The sequence below is a fragment of the Onychomys torridus genome, chromosome 10 (genome assembly GCF_903995425.1).
Source record: "Onychomys torridus chromosome 10, mOncTor1.1, whole genome shotgun sequence".
NCBI lineage: Eukaryota > Metazoa > Chordata > Mammalia > Rodentia > Cricetidae > Onychomys > Onychomys torridus.
This window is the reverse complement of record NC_050452.1, coordinates 26,587,371-26,605,992: the sequence shown is the minus strand read 5'-3', so window position 1 is coordinate 26,605,992 and position 18,622 is coordinate 26,587,371. Positions and strand designations below refer to the sequence as shown.

At 48.3% G+C, this 18,622-nt stretch overlaps 1 protein-coding gene across 2 annotated transcripts in view; it reads right to left on the bottom strand.

Annotated features, from left to right (window-relative positions):
* Positions 1–18,622, bottom strand: part of Limk2 (LIM domain kinase 2) — a 69,243-nt gene that overhangs the window by 34,866 nt on the left and 15,755 nt on the right. For both annotated transcript variants that reach the window (XM_036200259.1, XM_036200260.1), the window contains exon 2: positions 17,352–17,451. In XM_036200259.1, coding sequence (XP_036056152.1) covers positions 17,352–17,451 — 100 coding nt within the window. The remainder of the gene's footprint in view (positions 1–17,351; positions 17,452–18,622) is intronic.

Genomic DNA, 18,622 nt, shown 5'->3' with positions numbered 1-18,622 from the left:
GCTGCATGAGGCCCTCTGTTGGTGAGGAGGACTCGAAGCAAGGGAGGTTGCAGCTTGCTTCCTTTCTTTACACCATGCTGGAAGAGACTACTTGAGCACACTGGGCAAACATTTCACCACTGGGAGATATATATGTTTCTTTAAAATATTTTAAAGAAAAATTTAAATGTTGAAACAGGATCTCATAATGTTGTCAGGCCAGCCTTGAACTTGTGATCCTCCTGACAGCTTCCCTAGTAGCTGCAGGCATATATATTATGGCTGTCTGGGGACCTGCCTCTTAATTCTTGCTGCTAAACACAGCCATCCCCCTGAGCAGAGCATCTCTCTGGTCCCTGTTCCTCCACGCTCCAGCTCGCTCTTAGGACTTTGGAAGCACCTAGAACACTTAGCGCATGTCCCAGTAGTTTTATGTCAACTTGACCCAAGCTAAAGTCATCTGAGAGAAGGGAGCCTCAATAAAGAAACTGACTCCATAGCCTTTAACCCCAGCACTCAGGAGGCAGAGTCTCCGAATTCCAAGGCCAGCCTGGTCTACCTTGAGTCAGTTCCAGGACAGCTAAGCCAGGGCTACACAGGGAAACCTTGTCTCAAAAGAACCCAAACTCAAAACTAAAGAAGAAAGGAAAAGAAAAAAGAAAGACAAAAAAAATGCCTCCATAAGATAGTACTGTACACATTTCTTTGATTAGTGATTGATGGGGGAGGGCACAGCCCATTGTGGGTGGGGCCACCCTTCCGCTGCTGGTCCTGGGTTCTAGAAGAAAGCAGGCCGAACCAGCCATGCAGAACAAACCAGTAAGCAGTACCCTTCCAAGACCTCTGCATGAGCTCCTGCCTCCAGGGTCCTGCCCTGACTTCCTTCGATGATGAACTACGATGTAGAAGTGTAAGGCAAATAAACCCTTTCCTCCCCAGCTGGCTTTTTGGTCATGGTGTTTCGTCAAAGCAATGGGAACCCTAACAAGGACACCAGAGGACTCCCCTACGTGCTTATCCATTTCACTTTTGGATAGTGCGACAAGAAGCAGGGAGGAGGGAACAGGCGCTTTCGGCCATTTACACACCACTTCACCTTCTTAGAATTCCTTAGCACAAACCGCGCGCGTGCACACACAGCCCACTATCATCCCACCAAAAGGCCTGGCAGGAACACCACACCAGGACCGGAGGCTGTCACTTTAATTCCTCCACCAGACAGGCAGCCCTGACCACAACTGGCTTCCTCAGTTGTCCCCAAACCTGTTCTTTGCTCCTTTCACAGAGTCCTGTGCCTTCATCTGCCAGCTGCCTTTTTTCCCCTCCCCCAACTATGATGGAGTACTCATTCTCCTCTAGGAAGGGTTTCCTTGACATATCTTTGCACCCACCACGCAGAAGCACGGTTCTGTGTCCATGTCTGGCCACTATTCTGCCATATCAAACTACCTGAGGGTAGGTGCCAGGTACTAGGTTTTGGCACAACACAAGCCTAGCCATGTGCTCAGTAAATATGACTCGACTCTCAGTGTGAGTGACCACAGTCCTAGAGGATGGATGATAAGGTATTTTCAGCTCACAAAGGATTCCAGTCCCTCACAAACGTTGGGGCAGGGCAAGCCAGCTCAGAGATGTCAGGGCACCCACCACGTGCACATGAATGGATGTTCAGGGCTGAGGTAAAAGTAGTGTCTGCCCATCTTAAATCTCAAGGCCTTTCTCCTACACAGACCCAATCAAAGATTTGGGAATCCTGCCTCAGGAACACAGGACCTGCACTGATACACGTTGGGTCCTGTTTTCCAGCCCCTCCCCCCACATTTGTACTGCGAGGGTTCATTGAAAGAGTATCAAACTCCTGGGAAACCCACAGAGAATTTCATGACCATCAAGTCCCTGGGAACTGGAAATATCAGCTTCCTGCAGAGCCTAGGCAATTGGCTCCTCTCCCAGGTGTTCACTGCCCACCTGTCCATCATCTGCCCAGAACTTTTTTGTGGAGTCGATTTTTTCAATTGGTAAGATCATAAATTTACTTTTTCCAGGATCTCTCTTTCCCTGTTTTTTTTTTTTTTTTTTTTAAAACTGGGCCAGCCAGCACTTGGGAGGCAAAGCCAGGCGGATCTCAGTGAGTTCGAGGCCAGCCTGGGCTACCAAGTGAGTTCCAGGAAAGGCGCAAAGCTACACAGAGAAACCCTGTCTCGAAAACAAACAAACAAACAAACAAACAAACAAAACAAACAAAAAACAAACAAACAAACAAAACAAACAAAACAAAACAAACAAAAAACAAAAAAACAAACAAAACAAAAAACCCTGGGCCAGTTAGCGCTTCTGTTTGTACTTAACTGCAGATTGTCACCTCGACAGGCCCGGAGGGAGGGAGCGGTCGGTCCTTAGCCTCTGGGGACGACTGCCATTCTCCAGCCTCTCTCCAGTTACCAACAGCTTCCACCACTGTAGATGCTTTCTCACTGCCCCTTTCAGTGTGTCAGGATGATTTTCTCACACTAATAATTTGGACACATCCTATAATTGGGTGTTACTGTACATTTTGGGTTCCCTATTTGCCATTCCTATTTTCACAGTCATCCTGGACCCCCGCAAAAAAAAAAAAAAAAGATGGGCGCTCCAGAGTAGTGAGTGTTTAGTTTTCCCACTATGGAGTTCCACAAGCCAGACACAGAGGTGAGCTTGGTATACATGCACACACTGTCATTAAATTATCTTAGTGGGGGTTGCCTCCTCCTTTTTACATATGAAGAAATGAAGGCATTTCTTCATTTGAGCAAGCTGTTCAGAGTCTCCTGTATGAGAACTGGCAGGGCTAGGCTTTAACTTGAGTACTGAATTCTAGGTTCAACGCACTGAAGTCCCAAACAGCTATTCTGTGCTTACTTCGTGATCACAGTGGTATTTTTCAAGGTGTGGCTGAAAGAACAGCTATCCTGGAGTCCATTAGGAAAATGAAGATATCCCTGGCCCCACCCAGGCACACAGCACCACAGTTTTTGAGGTTGGAGAAAAGATCTTGCATTCTAAACAAAGCCTAGTAGTTCTGATCCACGCTGAAGACTGAGAACACTGCTTTATTCTTTCCTAAGCGATTCTCCCTTTGATTTCCTCTGACTGTCACCCTGGAAGTGGACAGGATAACCACTATTCTTCCCTCACCGCTAATGTCAATGTTCAGACAGATGGTTCATTTTATTCCGAAGGCTGCTTGGTCCCTGTCAGGGGGAGGGTTGCTTAAGCCTGGACTTTCTGGGGACTTCTGCCTTCCTAATGCTGTTATTATTCATCTGAAACTCCATGGTAGCTGTCTCTCTTTTTGCAATGACATTGTATGGAAGATGAGTTTAGAAGACATGGCCATTCTGTGCAAACTGGCCATTCTGTGCAAACTGGAGTTGCAGGTGTAACTCAGTGATAGAGCCCTTTTCTAGGATGCAGGAGGCCCTGGGTTCCTTCTCTAGCAACATGCTCACATGCATGCTCACACATGCAAGCTCAAATACATGCATACTGCTGACCTCAAAACCAGTTGTCACTTCTACAACAGTCTGTCACCAAGGAAGTGGGATGGTGGACCTCTGATCCAATCACAAGCGTTTCAGAACACTGTTAAAAAGGCGGAGCCAGAATATGACAGAGACCCAGAAAAAAAATGGCTAATTTAGTCTGACATGGAATGCTGGGAGCTGTTTTGGTGATTGTAAGGGACAAGGAAACAAGAGAACTGTGCAGTGGCACATGCCTTGCATCCCAGCACTCAGGAGACAGATAGATGGGAGGATCTGAGTTCGAGGCCAGTCTAATCTACATAGTGAATTCCAGGACAGCCAAGGCTAAGTAGAGAGACCCTGTCTCAAATTTCTGCCTCCCCACCCCCCCCTCCAAAGAGAGAGAATTTGTTAGCATGCCTCTAGCACTACCCAGAGAGAAAAGGGGGGGGGGTAATCTAGTGTTTGGTGGGGGGAGAAAGAAGAAAAACATTGCAGTGGACTGCTACAGCAGCCAAAGGGGAGGGGGCTTTGATGGCTTAATACTCAATCTCATTATAGACAGGGGTCTTTTGTTTGTTTTGAGACAGGGTTTCTCTGTGCAGCCCTAGCTGTCCTAAACTTCACCCTGTAGACCAGGCTGGCCTCGAACTCACAGATCTCTCTGTCTCTGCCTCCCGAGTGCTGGGATTAAGGGTGTGCGCCACCGCCTGGCTATGGACAGAGATCTTATTTCATTGTCCATCTCTTGCCTGGGGGAGAGACCGAGGGTGCACACAGGAAGGACTTTCCCAACGCACCATCCACCTAGCAAACACTCTGACACCGCTCCATTCTGGTTTGCTACGCCATGGGGCACAAAGGTAGATTAGATACGGTTCCACCCTTGGAAAACTACTTGAAGACTTTAGCTGTATGTGCAAACAAATACAAGCAAGGCTCTAGCTCAAGTATGAGGAAGATTAACAAGGAGGGTGAAAAAGTCTCCCCTGATTGGTGGGGGTGGACGTGGGGTGGGGTTCCTCCAGAGGACGTGCTGGATCTATCAGCTGACCATAGCAGGCTGATTGCCAGGCAGACAAGAGACTTCTAGCTTGAAGGAACAACATAACCCTGAGCATATTCCTTAGCTACAATGTAGCCCACACGTAAGCAGTGACCATAGAAGGGCGTGTGTGTGTGTGTGTGTGTGTGTGTGTGTGTGTGTGTGTGTGTGTGTTTGTGCATGTGCACACGCAGTGCTAGATCACTAAGGACTAGACCCTGGCAATTGAGCAATTAAAGATACTCACAGGCAATGAAGGGTTATCAGAAGCATTTAAGCAAGTAGAGGTTCCCAACAGCTAGGAAATAATATCTGAAACACCGAGGAGAATGCTCCTTTTCTGAGCTGTTTGAGCTCAAGCTGTTTTAGGTTTACATCAGGTTTGCCAAGTGTTCACCACCAGCAGACTATGCCTTTATCCTGAGGCCGCATCTCTATGAACCTGGTTACTTTAACCACTGACATCCATCTGTATGGCTGTGAGCACTTAGAATCAGATGGTGGCCCCTCTAGATAATCATCCACTGTTGTTTCGTGATGCTAATACTAGGAAATTCAGGGGCTGGGATGTGGCTCAGTGGTAGAATGCTTGCCTAGCACCCATGAGGTCTTGGGTGGATTCCCAGAACTGAAAACCAACCAACCAAACAAACAAACAAACCACAAGAAAAGGGCCAGAGGGATACTCAGTGGCTAAGATCACTTGTGGCTCTTGCAGAGGATCTGGGTTTGATTCCAGCACACAAATGCTTGTAACTCTAGTCCCAGGAGGTTTACGACCCTCTGCAGGCCCCAGGCATGTGCACGATGCACAGACAGGCACGCAGACAAAACACCCATACACATATTTAGGTACACGTGTGTGGGCCTGCTTGAGTTCATGTACGCCAGGTGTGTGCAGGTGTCCATGGAGTCCAGAGTGTCAGAACCGCCAGAACTAGAGTTACAGACAGGAACTGAACCCAGATCTTCCACAAGAGCCACAGTGATCTCAACCTCTGAACCATCTCTCCAACCTCTGTTTGAAAAAAATTAACAACAATAATAATAACCAAAAAAACCTCATAAAACAATACCAAAAAAAAGTTTGACATTCAGTGTCAAATGCTCCCTTCACGTGGACGTTCTTGCTCTGATTGCCCTGGGAGGAAGAAGTCCTTTTGCCATACCAACACATCTCAAGGCAATGCCAGCAAAGTCCTGCAAAGACCCGGAGGTCCTTCCTGGTTAACACCAGCTCACTGGGTGATCTCAGCCCGGCCTTTAAACCTCTCTGAGCTTCAGTTTCCGCTTTGATAAAAGGATTAAGGTAAGAAAACAACCCCACACCCATTAGGTCAATGCTAAAAGACAAATTGTAGTCTGAGGCGGGCCGGCTGCTAACCACCCACAGCCCTCCACAGTTGGCATCTTGGTGAAAGAACCTAACCTGGGCCTGGGTTTGGGCCTTTAGGTCTAGAAACAGACATACCCGGAGAGGTGCACACACACTTTGGCAGTTTATCATCACTGTCTACCTACACAGTGACAAGTGATATCAGCACGCCCATGTCCCCTGCACACCTAGGACTGGGCCCTGCACTGGGCACTGTGGTACCCACACTTAGAGCTCCAGCCAATCGGGATGTGGTGAGGCAGGAAGATCAACTGAATCAAGCCTGAAAGTTTAAAACGAGGCTAGGCAACACAGTGAGACCCTAGCTCAAAAAAACAAAGACCGTGTGACTAACTTGGGCATCAGAGGGCTGCTTTGTGTGCATGGCCTTTTTTTTTTTTTTTTTTTGGTTTCTTAAGACAGGGCTTCTCTGTGTAGCTTTGCTCCTTTCCTAGAACTCACTCGGTAGCCCAGGCTGGCCTCGAACTCACAGAGATCCACCTGGCTCTGCCTCCCAAGTGCTGGGGTTGAAGGCGTGTGCCATCACCACCACCACAAGATTTTTTTTTCTTTTTTACCTTGGGAAGTAGTGAATCAGCCAAACCAGCCCAGCCTATAACGTAGACCCAGGCCTGGTGGCAGCCAAGCCACTTCCAGCAACTTTATCCAGGCACGTGGATGATTCTGCTTCACGGCCTTTTCACTTCTGTTTTGCTGCTGGCCACTTATTTACTCATTTTTACTTTTGTTTGTGTCTTTGTCAGGGTTTCTATTGCTATGAAGAGACACCATGACCACGGCAACTCTTTTTTTTTTTTTTTTTTTAATTTATTTATTTTTCTTATACATTTGTGTCCAGAACTAGGAAACACAACACTAGGAATGTATTATGGCAACTCTTATAAAGGAAAACATTCAATGGGGTGGCTTACAGTTTCATTATCATCATGGTGGGACATGGTGGCATGTAGGCAGACATAGTACTGGAGCCCAGCGTCCTACATCTTGATCCAAAGGCAACAGGAAGTGAACTGGCTTACTAAGCATGGCTTGAGCATATATGAGACCTCAAAGCCTGCCTCCAGTGACACAGTACCTCCAAGAAAGCCACAGTGACACAGTACCTCCAAGAAAGCCACATCTCTTAATAGTGCCACCCCCTTTGGGGGCCATTTTCTTTTAACCCCCTCAGTTTTATTTATTTATTTATTTATTTACTTATTTATTTATTTATTTATCTATTTATTTTATTTATCTATTTATCTATTTATTTATTTATTTTTAACGACAGGGCCTCATGTAGCCCAGTGAAGGAAGCCCTGAGTGTGTGATGTGCACAGTGGGTACACGGTATTGACTTGAGACAGCCATTCAAGGACAAAGCCTCAGACCCATGGGAAATTGGCAAAGCCTCACTGTCCCCATCCCCTCAACGAGGCTCATAGTAGTGGCAATGCCACCCTGTTCCAGTATGAATGCTGACAGTGTGTGCAGATAATGTCCGCCATAGCTTATTTTAGAATAACTACACCTGCTTCCTTGTTCATCTGTATATAACAACCCCACTTCCTTGCTCAGCTATATAGAATAACATCGCCTGTGTCCACCCTATATAATAAACACACGAGAGCCCAGTCCACCCTGTCCTAGCTTTCCTGTACATATGTCTGTCATTTCTTCACTCTCTTGTCCCAGTCAGAGTTCTAGGATCCAAGCTGTGCCAACCCACAGGCTGGCCTCAAACTCTCTATGCAGCTGAGGATGACTTATTTTTATTGTCCACTTGACACAAGCTGGCGTCTTCTGGGAAGAGGGATCCTCAAGTGGTAAAATACTTTCACCAGACCGGCCTGTAGATAAGTCTGTGGGAGCATTTTCGTGATTAGTGACTGATGGGGGAGGGACCACCTCTGGGCAGGTGGTCTTGGGTTATAAAAGAAAGCGGGCTGAGCAAGCCCTGGGAAGCAAACCAGTCTGTGCTCTGCTTCAGTTCCTGCATCCGGGTTCCAGCCCCGACTCCCTCATTGATGGACTGTGCTGTGGAAGTGTAAGAGGAAATAAACCCTCCCTACCTAAGTGGGCTTTTGCTCGTGGTGTTTATGACAGCAATATAAAGAGGAATGGGCAAGGCCCCTTTCCAATGCCATACACGATAGTTCCCTTGTACACCCCTCACTGTAACACTAGCAGGTAGGACACACGTTAGCATCTCCAATTAGGATGGAATTAACAACTGAAGTCGGAGCACGGAACACAGAAATAAGCAGGTAAGAAAACAACACACAGAAAGTACCTGGAGTTGGTAGCCAATCGATAGCAGAACCAGGATTTGCTCCTGGAGTCTGCGGCCTTTACGACATGCTGCTGCTCTCATATGCTGATCTTTAACTCACAGACACAAACTTCATTTTCAAGGGCCTAGAGAACCACCATGTATTTACCATCCCTCCCACAAACCAGCTACAGCGTAAGTAAAAGATGCTATGTACGTATCCCATTTTACCAATTAATGGTAAAACTGCAGAAAACAATGACGTAGCTTGCCCTTGGGACTGAGAGCCTGCACATTCTAGAACAATTCAGAATTAGTGTGGACTGGAGCAGCTGAACTCACTCTTCCTCACTGCCTTTCTTCCCAGAGGTCCCGGGTACCCAGGGCTTGCTCCTGTCCGAGCCATACCTATAAAGGCTGCTGGAGAGCAGACCCTCGGGCCTCGTCACTGCTCCCCACTGTAGGACAGATCCTCTGAAGGTAGAGGACAAAGGTTTATCTTCTTACCTGACCCTACAGACAATTTCCCCAAACCCAGTGTCCTGGGCCCATTCCTCCCCTCCACCTCCGGGAACCGCAGCCCGCTAAGGGAAGGATGTGGGAAAGCGGAAGTGCAGGAAAGGCCGCGCTTACATCACATCTCTGGCAACTCTCTTAATGACTCTTGTTTTCTTTGCCAGTGATGTGTCCGTGGTGACACAAGAGGGACAAAAAGCCCAGCAGTTCCTGAAGTCCCTTACCGTGAGAAGTCACGAGGTATCGTAAAGGAAATAGTTGTACGGACCGAAAACTCCAAGAGAAGTGTCAGAGGAAACTGAAAGCTCAGATGGGGAACTGATCAGTATTCTTCCAGGGTGAGGAAGACGGGTCTCAGAGCCATCCAGGGAAAGATCTGAACTATGAGCAGAGGCTAATTAGGCAAAAAGAGGAGGAGTTGGCATGCTGGGCCCAGGGGGCAGAATAACACAAGCCTTGTCAGCAGGGAAGGAGACCCTGGACACATGACACTGTGGAAGAAAGTAGAATACAGTATGTGCAGATTTTTGTTTCCAACACGCGGGATTAACCTGGAGCCTTGTGCATGCTAGGCAAACACTACCACTGAGCTGCATCCTCAACCCCTATTTTTTTTAAATGTGTTTATGAGAGTTGGGTGTATTGAATGAATGTGTATGTACCACATGTGTGTAGTGCCAGAACCACTAGAACCTGAGTCACAGACAGTTGTGGGTTGCCATGTGGGTGCTGGGAACTGAACTCAAGGGCCTCTGCAAGTGTTCTTAACTTCCAAGCCATCTCTTCAGTTCCCAGATCTTTTTGTTTGTTTGTTCTAAAGATTTATTTTATTTTATTATTTTTTTAAAATTTTGAGACAGGGTTTCTCTGTCTAACAGCTCTGGCTGTCCTAGAACACACTCTGTAGCCCAGGCTGGCCTTGAACTCCCAGAGATCCACCTGCCTCTGCCTTTTTAATCCCACCTGTGCTGGGATTAAAGGTGTGCGCCACCACAGCCTGGCCTTTTTATTTTTAATTATGTGTGGGTATGTGCAGGTGAATACGGTGCCTGAGGAGGACGCAGATGTTAGATCCCCTGGGACTGGAGTTGCAGGCAGTTGGGAGCTCCCCCTTAGATAGTTTGTGTGTTACACACTCTAGCTGCTCTGGAGAGAATGAGTGCCTTGGGAGGCAGGAGAGTGGCAGGGGAGCCTGACAGCTCGCGGGTGAGAGATGATGACAGCGTGGGATGCGCAGGGAGAAGGAGGAACAGAACTAAGCGAACACATTCATAAAAAATATAAGCTAGGGCTAAAACCGAGAGGCTTGAGCCGGAGACGACTCAGAAGCTGAGAGCATGGCCAGCTTCTCCAGAGGCCCACGTTCAGCTCCCAGCGCCACCTCAGGTGTCTCACAATCACCTTGAACTCCAACTCCAAGGGATCTAACACCTTTTTCTGGCCTCTGACGGCATCCCCACACATGCGGCACACACACACACACACACACACACACACACACACACACATACACATAAATAATAAAAGTAAACCTTGGGCCAGGCAGGGTGGTGGACACCCTTAATTGCAGCACTTGGGAGGCAGAGACAACCTGGTCTACAGAGCGAGTTCCAGAACAGTCAGGGCTACATAACGAGACCAAGTCTCAAAACTAACTAAATCTAAAAAAGAAAGAGAGAAAGAAGAAGGGTTGGGGATTTAGCTCAGTGGTAGAGTGCTTGCCTAGCAAGCGCAAGGCCCTGGGTTCGATCCTCAGCTCAAAGAAAAAAAAAAAAAAAAAAAAGAAAGAAAGAAAGAAAGAGAGAAAGAAAAGCTAATACCTAAATAAAAAAAAAAAAGACAAACAAAGCTGACGGGCTGGGTCATGGAGAACGAGGAAGTCGAGGCATCAAGGACTCTCCATTGGTGACTTAGGCAGGTGATGGAGTGTGCTGTCCATCTGTTGGGGAATATTATTTTAAGGGGTGTTACTTTTGTTTATGTTGCATTTGTTTAACTCTGTGAAGCTGTGTTACTGTGCCTGTCTTGAACACCTGATGGTCTATAAAGAGCCGAACAGCCAATAATGAGGTTGGAGAAAGGATAGGCGGGGGGCTGGCAGGCTAAAGAATTAATAGAAGGAGAAATCTGGGAGAGGAGAGATCTGGGAGGGAGAGGAGGAGGACATCAGGGGCCAGCCACCTAGCTACAACCAGTGGGAAAAGGGTCCTTTTGGGAAGCAGAAAGACTTAAATTCAAATGTCAGTCACCTATGAGCTACAAAGGGTGATTCACACCTGTCACACCAGGAAGATCAGTCATTCAGTCAGTCATCCTTAGCCACCTAGAAGATCCCAGGCCTGCTGGGCATGGTGCTGCATGCCTTTAATCCCAACACTCTGGTTCCAGAAGACCAATGTCTGTGAGTTCAAGGCTAGCCTGATCCACACATAGTGGATTTCAGGCCAGCCAGAGCTACATAGTGAGACCCTCAAATTTAAAAAAAAAAAAAAAAAAAAAAAAAAGTTTCAGGCCAACCTGAGCTATATGAGGCCTGTCTAAAAACTTAAGTAGTTAATTTTAAAAGTGGGGTGTGTAGCTTAGTGGTATGTGGATGTGTTTAGTATAAATGAGGTTCTGTGTACGTACACACACACACACACACACACACGTACGTGTCCACTATATGACCTTAGGCAAGCTTGCTTTTCATCCAGTCCTTTCTGTTTGAGTGTAAAGTAGAGGTGACCATGAGTGCTGAATCAGATGAGAAAGCATCTACAAATGTCAACCCCCGTCCCCTCCACCTCTTCACTGCGGCCTGGACACTTCTCACTTCACAAAGAGCAGAGCAGGACAAAGGCACACTGACGGTCACATATGGCCACAGCCCAGCGTCTCGGAGGTGTCTGTCCTTCTTTCCTCCTTCCTGTCATACAGGCTCCAAAGGCATCCAACAGCCAGCTTTGGTAACCTGCCTGCTTGTTTCCTGGGAGATACCCCCCCCCCCCCAACAATCTTTCCTGAGACGTCCCAGCCAGCACCCACAGTGAACAGCAGAGGGCGTAGTTGCTCTACAACCGGCCACCCAGGAGCCCACAGCAGCCAGAGAGTTGACTGCAAGGACTCTTGCATTTGGCAGGGCAAGAGGACTTCAAAGTTATCTGACACTAGCAGTGTGCCCACATTACAGAAGCAGAAGTGAGGCTAAATGGCATGCCCATAATTCAGCAATGCCAAGACGCACAGCAGAAGCCTGGCTTCAGATCCCAGACAGGCGGCTAACTGGCTGCGTGACTTTAGTAGGTAACTCACTTCCCTAGCGTTATTGTTATTTGTGTGTTCTGAGACAGGGTCTCACTTGGTACCTGTGGATCCACGATCCTGATCCTACTGCCTCAGTGCTCGGATGACAGGCAGGAGGACCACACCTGGCTTGGTTCTGCCCTTTGAATTTTTTTTTTATTTTAATTTTTTTGGTTCTTCCAGACAGGGTTTCTCTGTGTAGCTTTGCGCCTTTTCCTGGATCTCGATCTGTAGACCAGGCTGGCCTCGAACTCACAGAGATCCGCCTGGCTCTGCCTCTCAAGTGCTGGGATTAACGGTGTGCACCACCACCGCCCCAGCCTGCCCTTTGCATTTAAGACAAGGTCTTACTGTATATATAGCTCAGCTGGCCTCAAACTCAACAGTTCCCCTGAGGCAGCCTCTCAGATGCTGCAGTTATAGGTGCGTATGAATACTCCTAAGCGGTTATTTTTAAAGGTAAGACAAGTAATTCATTAACTGGGTTATCTCCAAGATTAAATAAGGCAATGCTTGTAAAACGCTAAGCCGGTGTCTGGCAGGGAATGTCAGGCAGTTTGTGGTTCCGAGAACTGTAGGTAGGGTGCCACACTAGATGTAGTAGATACCACAATTAATACGGCTTCGCAGTTCAGGGAGTTCCTGTTGCCAGCCCATCTGGTCCACTAGTTTCGGATTCTCTTTGTGCCAGTTCTTCACCGGTCTTTCCTGAGTCACAGGCTGAGCAGAAACAATGTGCTGCCTCATGAGATGACCACGGTCTTTCAGTGGCATTAGCCCTTTCCCAGAGCACAGGCCTCGTTAAAGCCTTCTCACAGGATACGGTCCAGTCTGTGCTCGTCGACCTCCTGAGAAAGGAGGCTGGACACTTTCCAGGGCCCTGGGAGTGGTGGATTCCTTTTGTTAAGTCGGCTAGGAACCAGATCAAACAAGGGCAATTCAGCTGAGGGCTGTGAAAGACTACCAGGGCAGCCCCTCCTTTTCCCAGGACTCTGCTCAAAGGGCTGCCTGCCTTCGATGAGGGTGAATCACCAGAAAAAGGAGCGCTAGCTTGTGGTGATGCATTCCCAGAACTCCAAAGGACTTGGACAGGAGGCTCTCAAACTTGAGGCCACCCTGAGATGCTCATAGACTAGGCTGGACAACTCGGGTCTCAAGATAAAAATTCTAAAAGAACCAGAGCTATAGCTTGGAGGTAGAACACCTTGCCCAGTATGTGAGGCCATGGGTTCAATCCCCAACAATGCAACAACCACAAAATCACCAGAGCTGGGGAGGGTGTGCATGCTTGTAAACCCCAAGCTAAGCACACTGAGACAGGAGGGATTTGGAGGCCAGCCTGAGTCACTGCAAACCTCGGTCTCAAAAATTTAAAAAGGGCTAGAGATGTAGCTCAGTTGGTAGAATACTTGCACAGCACATAGGACACCCTGGCTCAAGTAACACAGCATAAGCCAGACGTGGTGGTACATACTGCTCTGTTGGAGGCCCCCTCAGCCCCCTCTTGCCTCTTAGAAAGCCCACCAAGTGGCGGCTCCTCCCCCAGAGCTGCTCAAGACCTTGCCTACAGGGTATTTAAGTTTGGGTCCATGGATCTGCCCTGTGATGTCTCCCCTTCCCCTGAGATCATCTGGGAACGCTTTGCTCAGATTAAGCCTGGTCTTATTAATTTGGTTTATTGCATCGGCGAAGAAACGCATTACCGGGGATTCAAAATTCTCATCACATACTGTAGAACCAGTTCTCAGGGTGGGCAAAAAGGATCAGAAGTTCCATGTCATCCTCAACTACATATACACAAGTTCAAGGCCAACCTGGGATACAAGCCTGTCTTAAAAAGAGGGGGAGGTGAGCAAGACAGGCAAGCCAGCCGGTTCCGAATGCCAGCTGTAAAATGTGCTCTGGTTCCACTCTCGGCCCCAGGAGGCGCCTAGGCCAGGAGCTTCAGAGAGAACAGCTCTAGATTTAGACTCAATGGCACTCTTCAAAGAAAGGCAGGCCAGAGGTGCTCACAGTTTAAATGGGACCGGTGGGGAGCAGAGAAAAGGAACAAAGGCTGGTCAGCCATGTGCCTGGTAGATCAGAAGAATCCTGGCCAGGTGCCCAATGCCCAAGCTACTTCCAGGAGGCCTGCCAGCTGGACTTTACTGAACAGGCCCAGGTTCCAGCCTCAAGATATGCTGGGCACCTGAGAACCTGGGGGAAGGCTCTTGGAGGTGGGGCTACAGATGTCACCCTAGATCAAGGTGGAACCCAGTGAGCGAGGGTGGAGGCTGGACCAATCCCAACAACCTGTTCACTCAATTCAGCCTCACCCAGTGACAAGGACCAAGGTGTGTGTGTGGGGGGGAGGTATGGAGAGGGATAAACATCCCTTCCTTTCTTTAACTGTGGCCCAGCTGGGAAGAGCAGGGCTAGAAGAAAGTCTCGAAAGGCCCAAAGAGAAAGGTCCTGCCCCAGCGGCCCATACCACACACTCTAAACTTCACCAGAACCACAGGTGAGCTGGGGGGAAAGATTCTAAAAGACTGTTCAGGCCCCTCAGCCTCACATTCCCCTTAGCCCAGGTTGCCCCCGAGGTCAAACAAATGGTCCTTCCTAGCCCTGAGGGGCTTTCTCTGATTTGGGCAAAAGTAAAGTTGGATCCAAGGGACAGCAACCCTCCCCCTAGGGCTCTCGAGAACGCTCTGCAGCAGGTCGCCACCCCATCCCGTTTCTACCGTGAGAAAGTTCATGAGGTGAGAGATGGTCTCCTTTAGGAGAGCAGGTGACAGAGATACCTTCAAGCAAAGCAGTTAATCAACAGGAGCAGGTGTTCTACCCCTCCCCACACCAAGATCTTTGCATCATGGTAGTTCAAAGACGCCCTCCGGAAGCTACAACAGAGGACCAACGAATATGCAGAGAAGTGAGTGTATTCCACATAACAGAAAGCGACAGCTACTGGTTATTAATGTGTTGTTGTTTTTTTTAAATTGGCAAATTATCTGCTGAGTACTTTAGAGTATCACATTTAATCGATGACCCCCAACAAGCCTGTGAGGTGAGTAATATTCTTTTTTTTCTTTTTTCTTTTTTTTTTTTTTGAGCTGAGGATCGAACCCAGGGCCTTGTGCTTGCTAGGCAAGCGCTCTACCACTGAGCTAAATCCCCAACCCCCTTTTTTCTTTTTTCTTTTTTTTGGTTTTCCGAGACAGGGTTTCTCTGTGTAGTTTTGCACTTTTCCTGGAACTCGCTTTGGAGACCAGGCTGGCCTTGAACTCACGGAGATCCACCTGCCTCTGCCTCCCGAGTGCTGAGATTAAAGGCATCCGTCACCACCGCCCGGCCCTTTTTTCTTTCTTTCTTTTTTTTTTTTTTTTAAGATTTATTTATTATGTATACAACATTTTGTCTCCATGTATGGATGCACGCCAAAAGAGGACATCAGATCTCATTACAGATGGCTGTGAGCCACCATGTGGTTGCTGGGAATTGAACTTAGGACCTCTGGAAGTACTCTTAACCTCTGAACCATCTCTCCAGCCCATGGTAATATTCTTATCCTTTTCTAAAGGCCAGGGAAGTCACCTGAGGCAACATGACACCTTGAAAGGTTCTGACTGAGAATCTGACCATCCCACTCCACAGCTTGCAGCTTTATGTGGTCATCTGTGTGCTAATACGATTTGCTTTTTTCTTTGTAAGGCAGGGTATTACTATGTAGCCCAGGCTTACCTCAAACTCAGAATCCTCCACCTTAATGTTCTCAGAGCTGGAATGACAGGTATGCCACCCCACCCATATATTTCTTCTCACACCCTCACAAGTAAACACCCGATCAAAACTGCAAAGAGTTCAGGGCCTCAGTTTGAAGGCCAGCTCTCGTGACCCAGAGCAATCTTCTAATCTTCAGAGTGAAGGGGCTACAGAGACAACAGGGGGTCTCTTCTAGTCATCTGAAGTAACAAGGACCGGCCAGGCGTGGTGGCACATACCTTTAGGTAGAGGCCAGCCTGGTCTATAGAACAAGTTCTAAGACATCCAGGGCTACATAGACCCTGCCTCAAACCCTCACCCGAACGGGAAAAAAAAAAAAAGAAAAGAAAGAAATAACAACGGCTAGCTTGTTCTATCATGCTCTGCTGGTCTGAACAGAAAATAATGTGGGTAGGAATGTGAGCAGGGACAAATGTAATTGTGTGGGTCAGATGCCACAAGGCTGGCCTCAGCTATAAAATGAAAGAACCAGTTAGCCAAAGGCTTATCCTACAGATCCTTAAGGCTCTAGAGGCTAATCTCTGCTTCTAGCACAGAAAAGGCAGAATCCACTTCCCCAGGAGCCGAGGCAATCGGAACCACCAACAAGCTTAGAAGAAATAGGCTGGTCCTCTCCAGATCTTCCAGCGGCCAAATCTCTCCAGGCCAACCTCCACCTTGAACTTGGAGGGTGGAGAGAGGCAAGGGCTTAAAGGTCCACTAAATTATTTAACACCAGCTTTGTACAGAGAGCTTTGTGTGGGAACGAGAATCTCATGTCTACATCCATCCCATTCTCAGGCCGCGAGCCTAGAGGCAACACGTTCCCACCCGGGCCTCGTTCCACCAGCTGGGAGCCACTGAGGACTAGAACTGTTGTTTGCAAAGGTAAGCACCTCACCTTGAAAGGAGGCTGGTGCTCAGTAGGTGCCCACTGCACACTGCAGACTGGAGTCCCTAGTGACATCTCCCAGTAACATTTCCAGATAACTGAGCCCCAGAAAAAAAGCAAAAACAACTGTAGCTTTAAAGATCCATTGGTTTGTTTGGTGTGTATGTGTCTATGGGGTGCAAGTGAGGTCAACGGACAACTTCCCAGGGCTGGTTCTCTCCTTCCACCACAAGGGCCCAAGGACGGATGGGACTCAGATGGGCACGCTTGGCAGCAAGTGCCTTCTCGCCCGCCCTGACACTGTACTTCAAGAAACTGAGCTGTTTCTCAACAATAATCTGGGAATGTAATAAAGTCAGTCACAAACAGAAGGCTGACGGGGAGGTGTCCTGTGGGGAAGAGACGACACTGCCCGCCACCCTGAAATGCCACGAGGCACCTCCACAATCAGTGGTGCAGCCGCAGGGACAGTCACTCTTTCTGGCCTGTTTCCACGCCCTAAGGTGAGGGCGTTGGAGAAACCCTAGAATAGCACCCCACTTCTCCCTCCAGCTGCACATGGCTCCTTTGTGGTTCCTGTATGTCAATCTGGCAGGGTGTTCTTCCTCGGCACATCCTCTCCCTGACCCTCAGGCCCACCAAGATTAAAAGTCTCTAGCCAGAAAACTGTCTCTGTGTCTTCAGCACCTGAAAACGGTGCAGAGGCCACGGTCCAATGGTGGAGGAGGGAGAGTGGAAGTACTTACCGGAAGCAGGAGCTGTGCCAGGCCTCGCTGGTAGTCCTGTACAGTCTCTGGCTCAGAGGAACATAGACCCCACAGCCCCGGCACCTCCAGGCATCTTCACCTGCACACAAAACCAAGACGGTCAGTCTCCAGGTATCAGGCAGCGAAGGATGGGAATTTCAGTCGGGTGGAATAAGGCCCAGTTAACAACAGAAGCTGCCAGCCACTTCAGGATCAGACTCTGCTCACACTCAGTGTCCCTCTCCACAAGACCGCTGGTAAACACTTGACAGCCTCAGCCCGGCATCTCTCTAGGGAAGGGAAGTTTTGGCTTCAAAAGTAATATCAATTCAAAACAATGGCTCTGGGCTGAGCCATGGTGGCACATGCCTTTAATCCCAGCACTCAGGAGGCAGAGACAGGCAGATCTATGTGAGTTTGAGGCCAGCCTGGGCTACAGAATGAGTTCCAGGACGGGCATCAAAGCTACACAGAGAAACCCTGTCTCGAAAAACAAAAACAAACCAAAACACCCAACGGCTCTGATCTGCAGAGAGGCACTTGCCACTCAGGTGCCCTCTGTAGCACATAAGACAGAGTGTGTGTAAGAAACATTAAATATTCGTCCTTTCTATCAAATACTGGAACACTTCTTTTTTGGTTTTTTGAGACAGGGTTTCTCTGTGTAGTTCTGGTACCTGTCCTGGATCTCACTCTGTAGACCAGGCTGGCCTTGAACTCACAGAGATCCGACTACCTCTGCCTCCCAAGCGCTGGGATTAAAGGGGTGTGCCACCACTGCCTGGCTGTGTGCACCACCACCTCTTGGCAAATACTGGAACACTTTTATGACAAGGAATTCAAATCCTTTTATCTCCCCCACCTTGGAAAACCTTTCTGTAGATGTTTTAATCTAATGTTAAAACTCTTGTTTGTACTGAGGCCCTGCTGCGTTCTTGGCACTAAGTGACTTCAGTGGCCCGTGCCATCCCTGCTGTCCTTTGCTAACCTGTGTTAGAATAAAAACAAGTGAGCCGCCTGTCCTCCCATGTGGGCAGAGCCCCAAGATCATGGTGGACTCTTCTGTGATCCTGAGAACATGTGCACACACAATAAATGAGAATGTAAGTTAAAATGACTAATTGTTCCTCTTTTTTCCCTTCAAGGCAAGGTTTCTCTATATTTAGACCAGGCTGGCCTCGAACTCACAGAGATCTGCCTGCCTCTGCCTCCTGAGTGCTGGGATTAAAGGAGTGCGCCACCACACCTGGCCCTGTTTCTTTCTTTTTTTT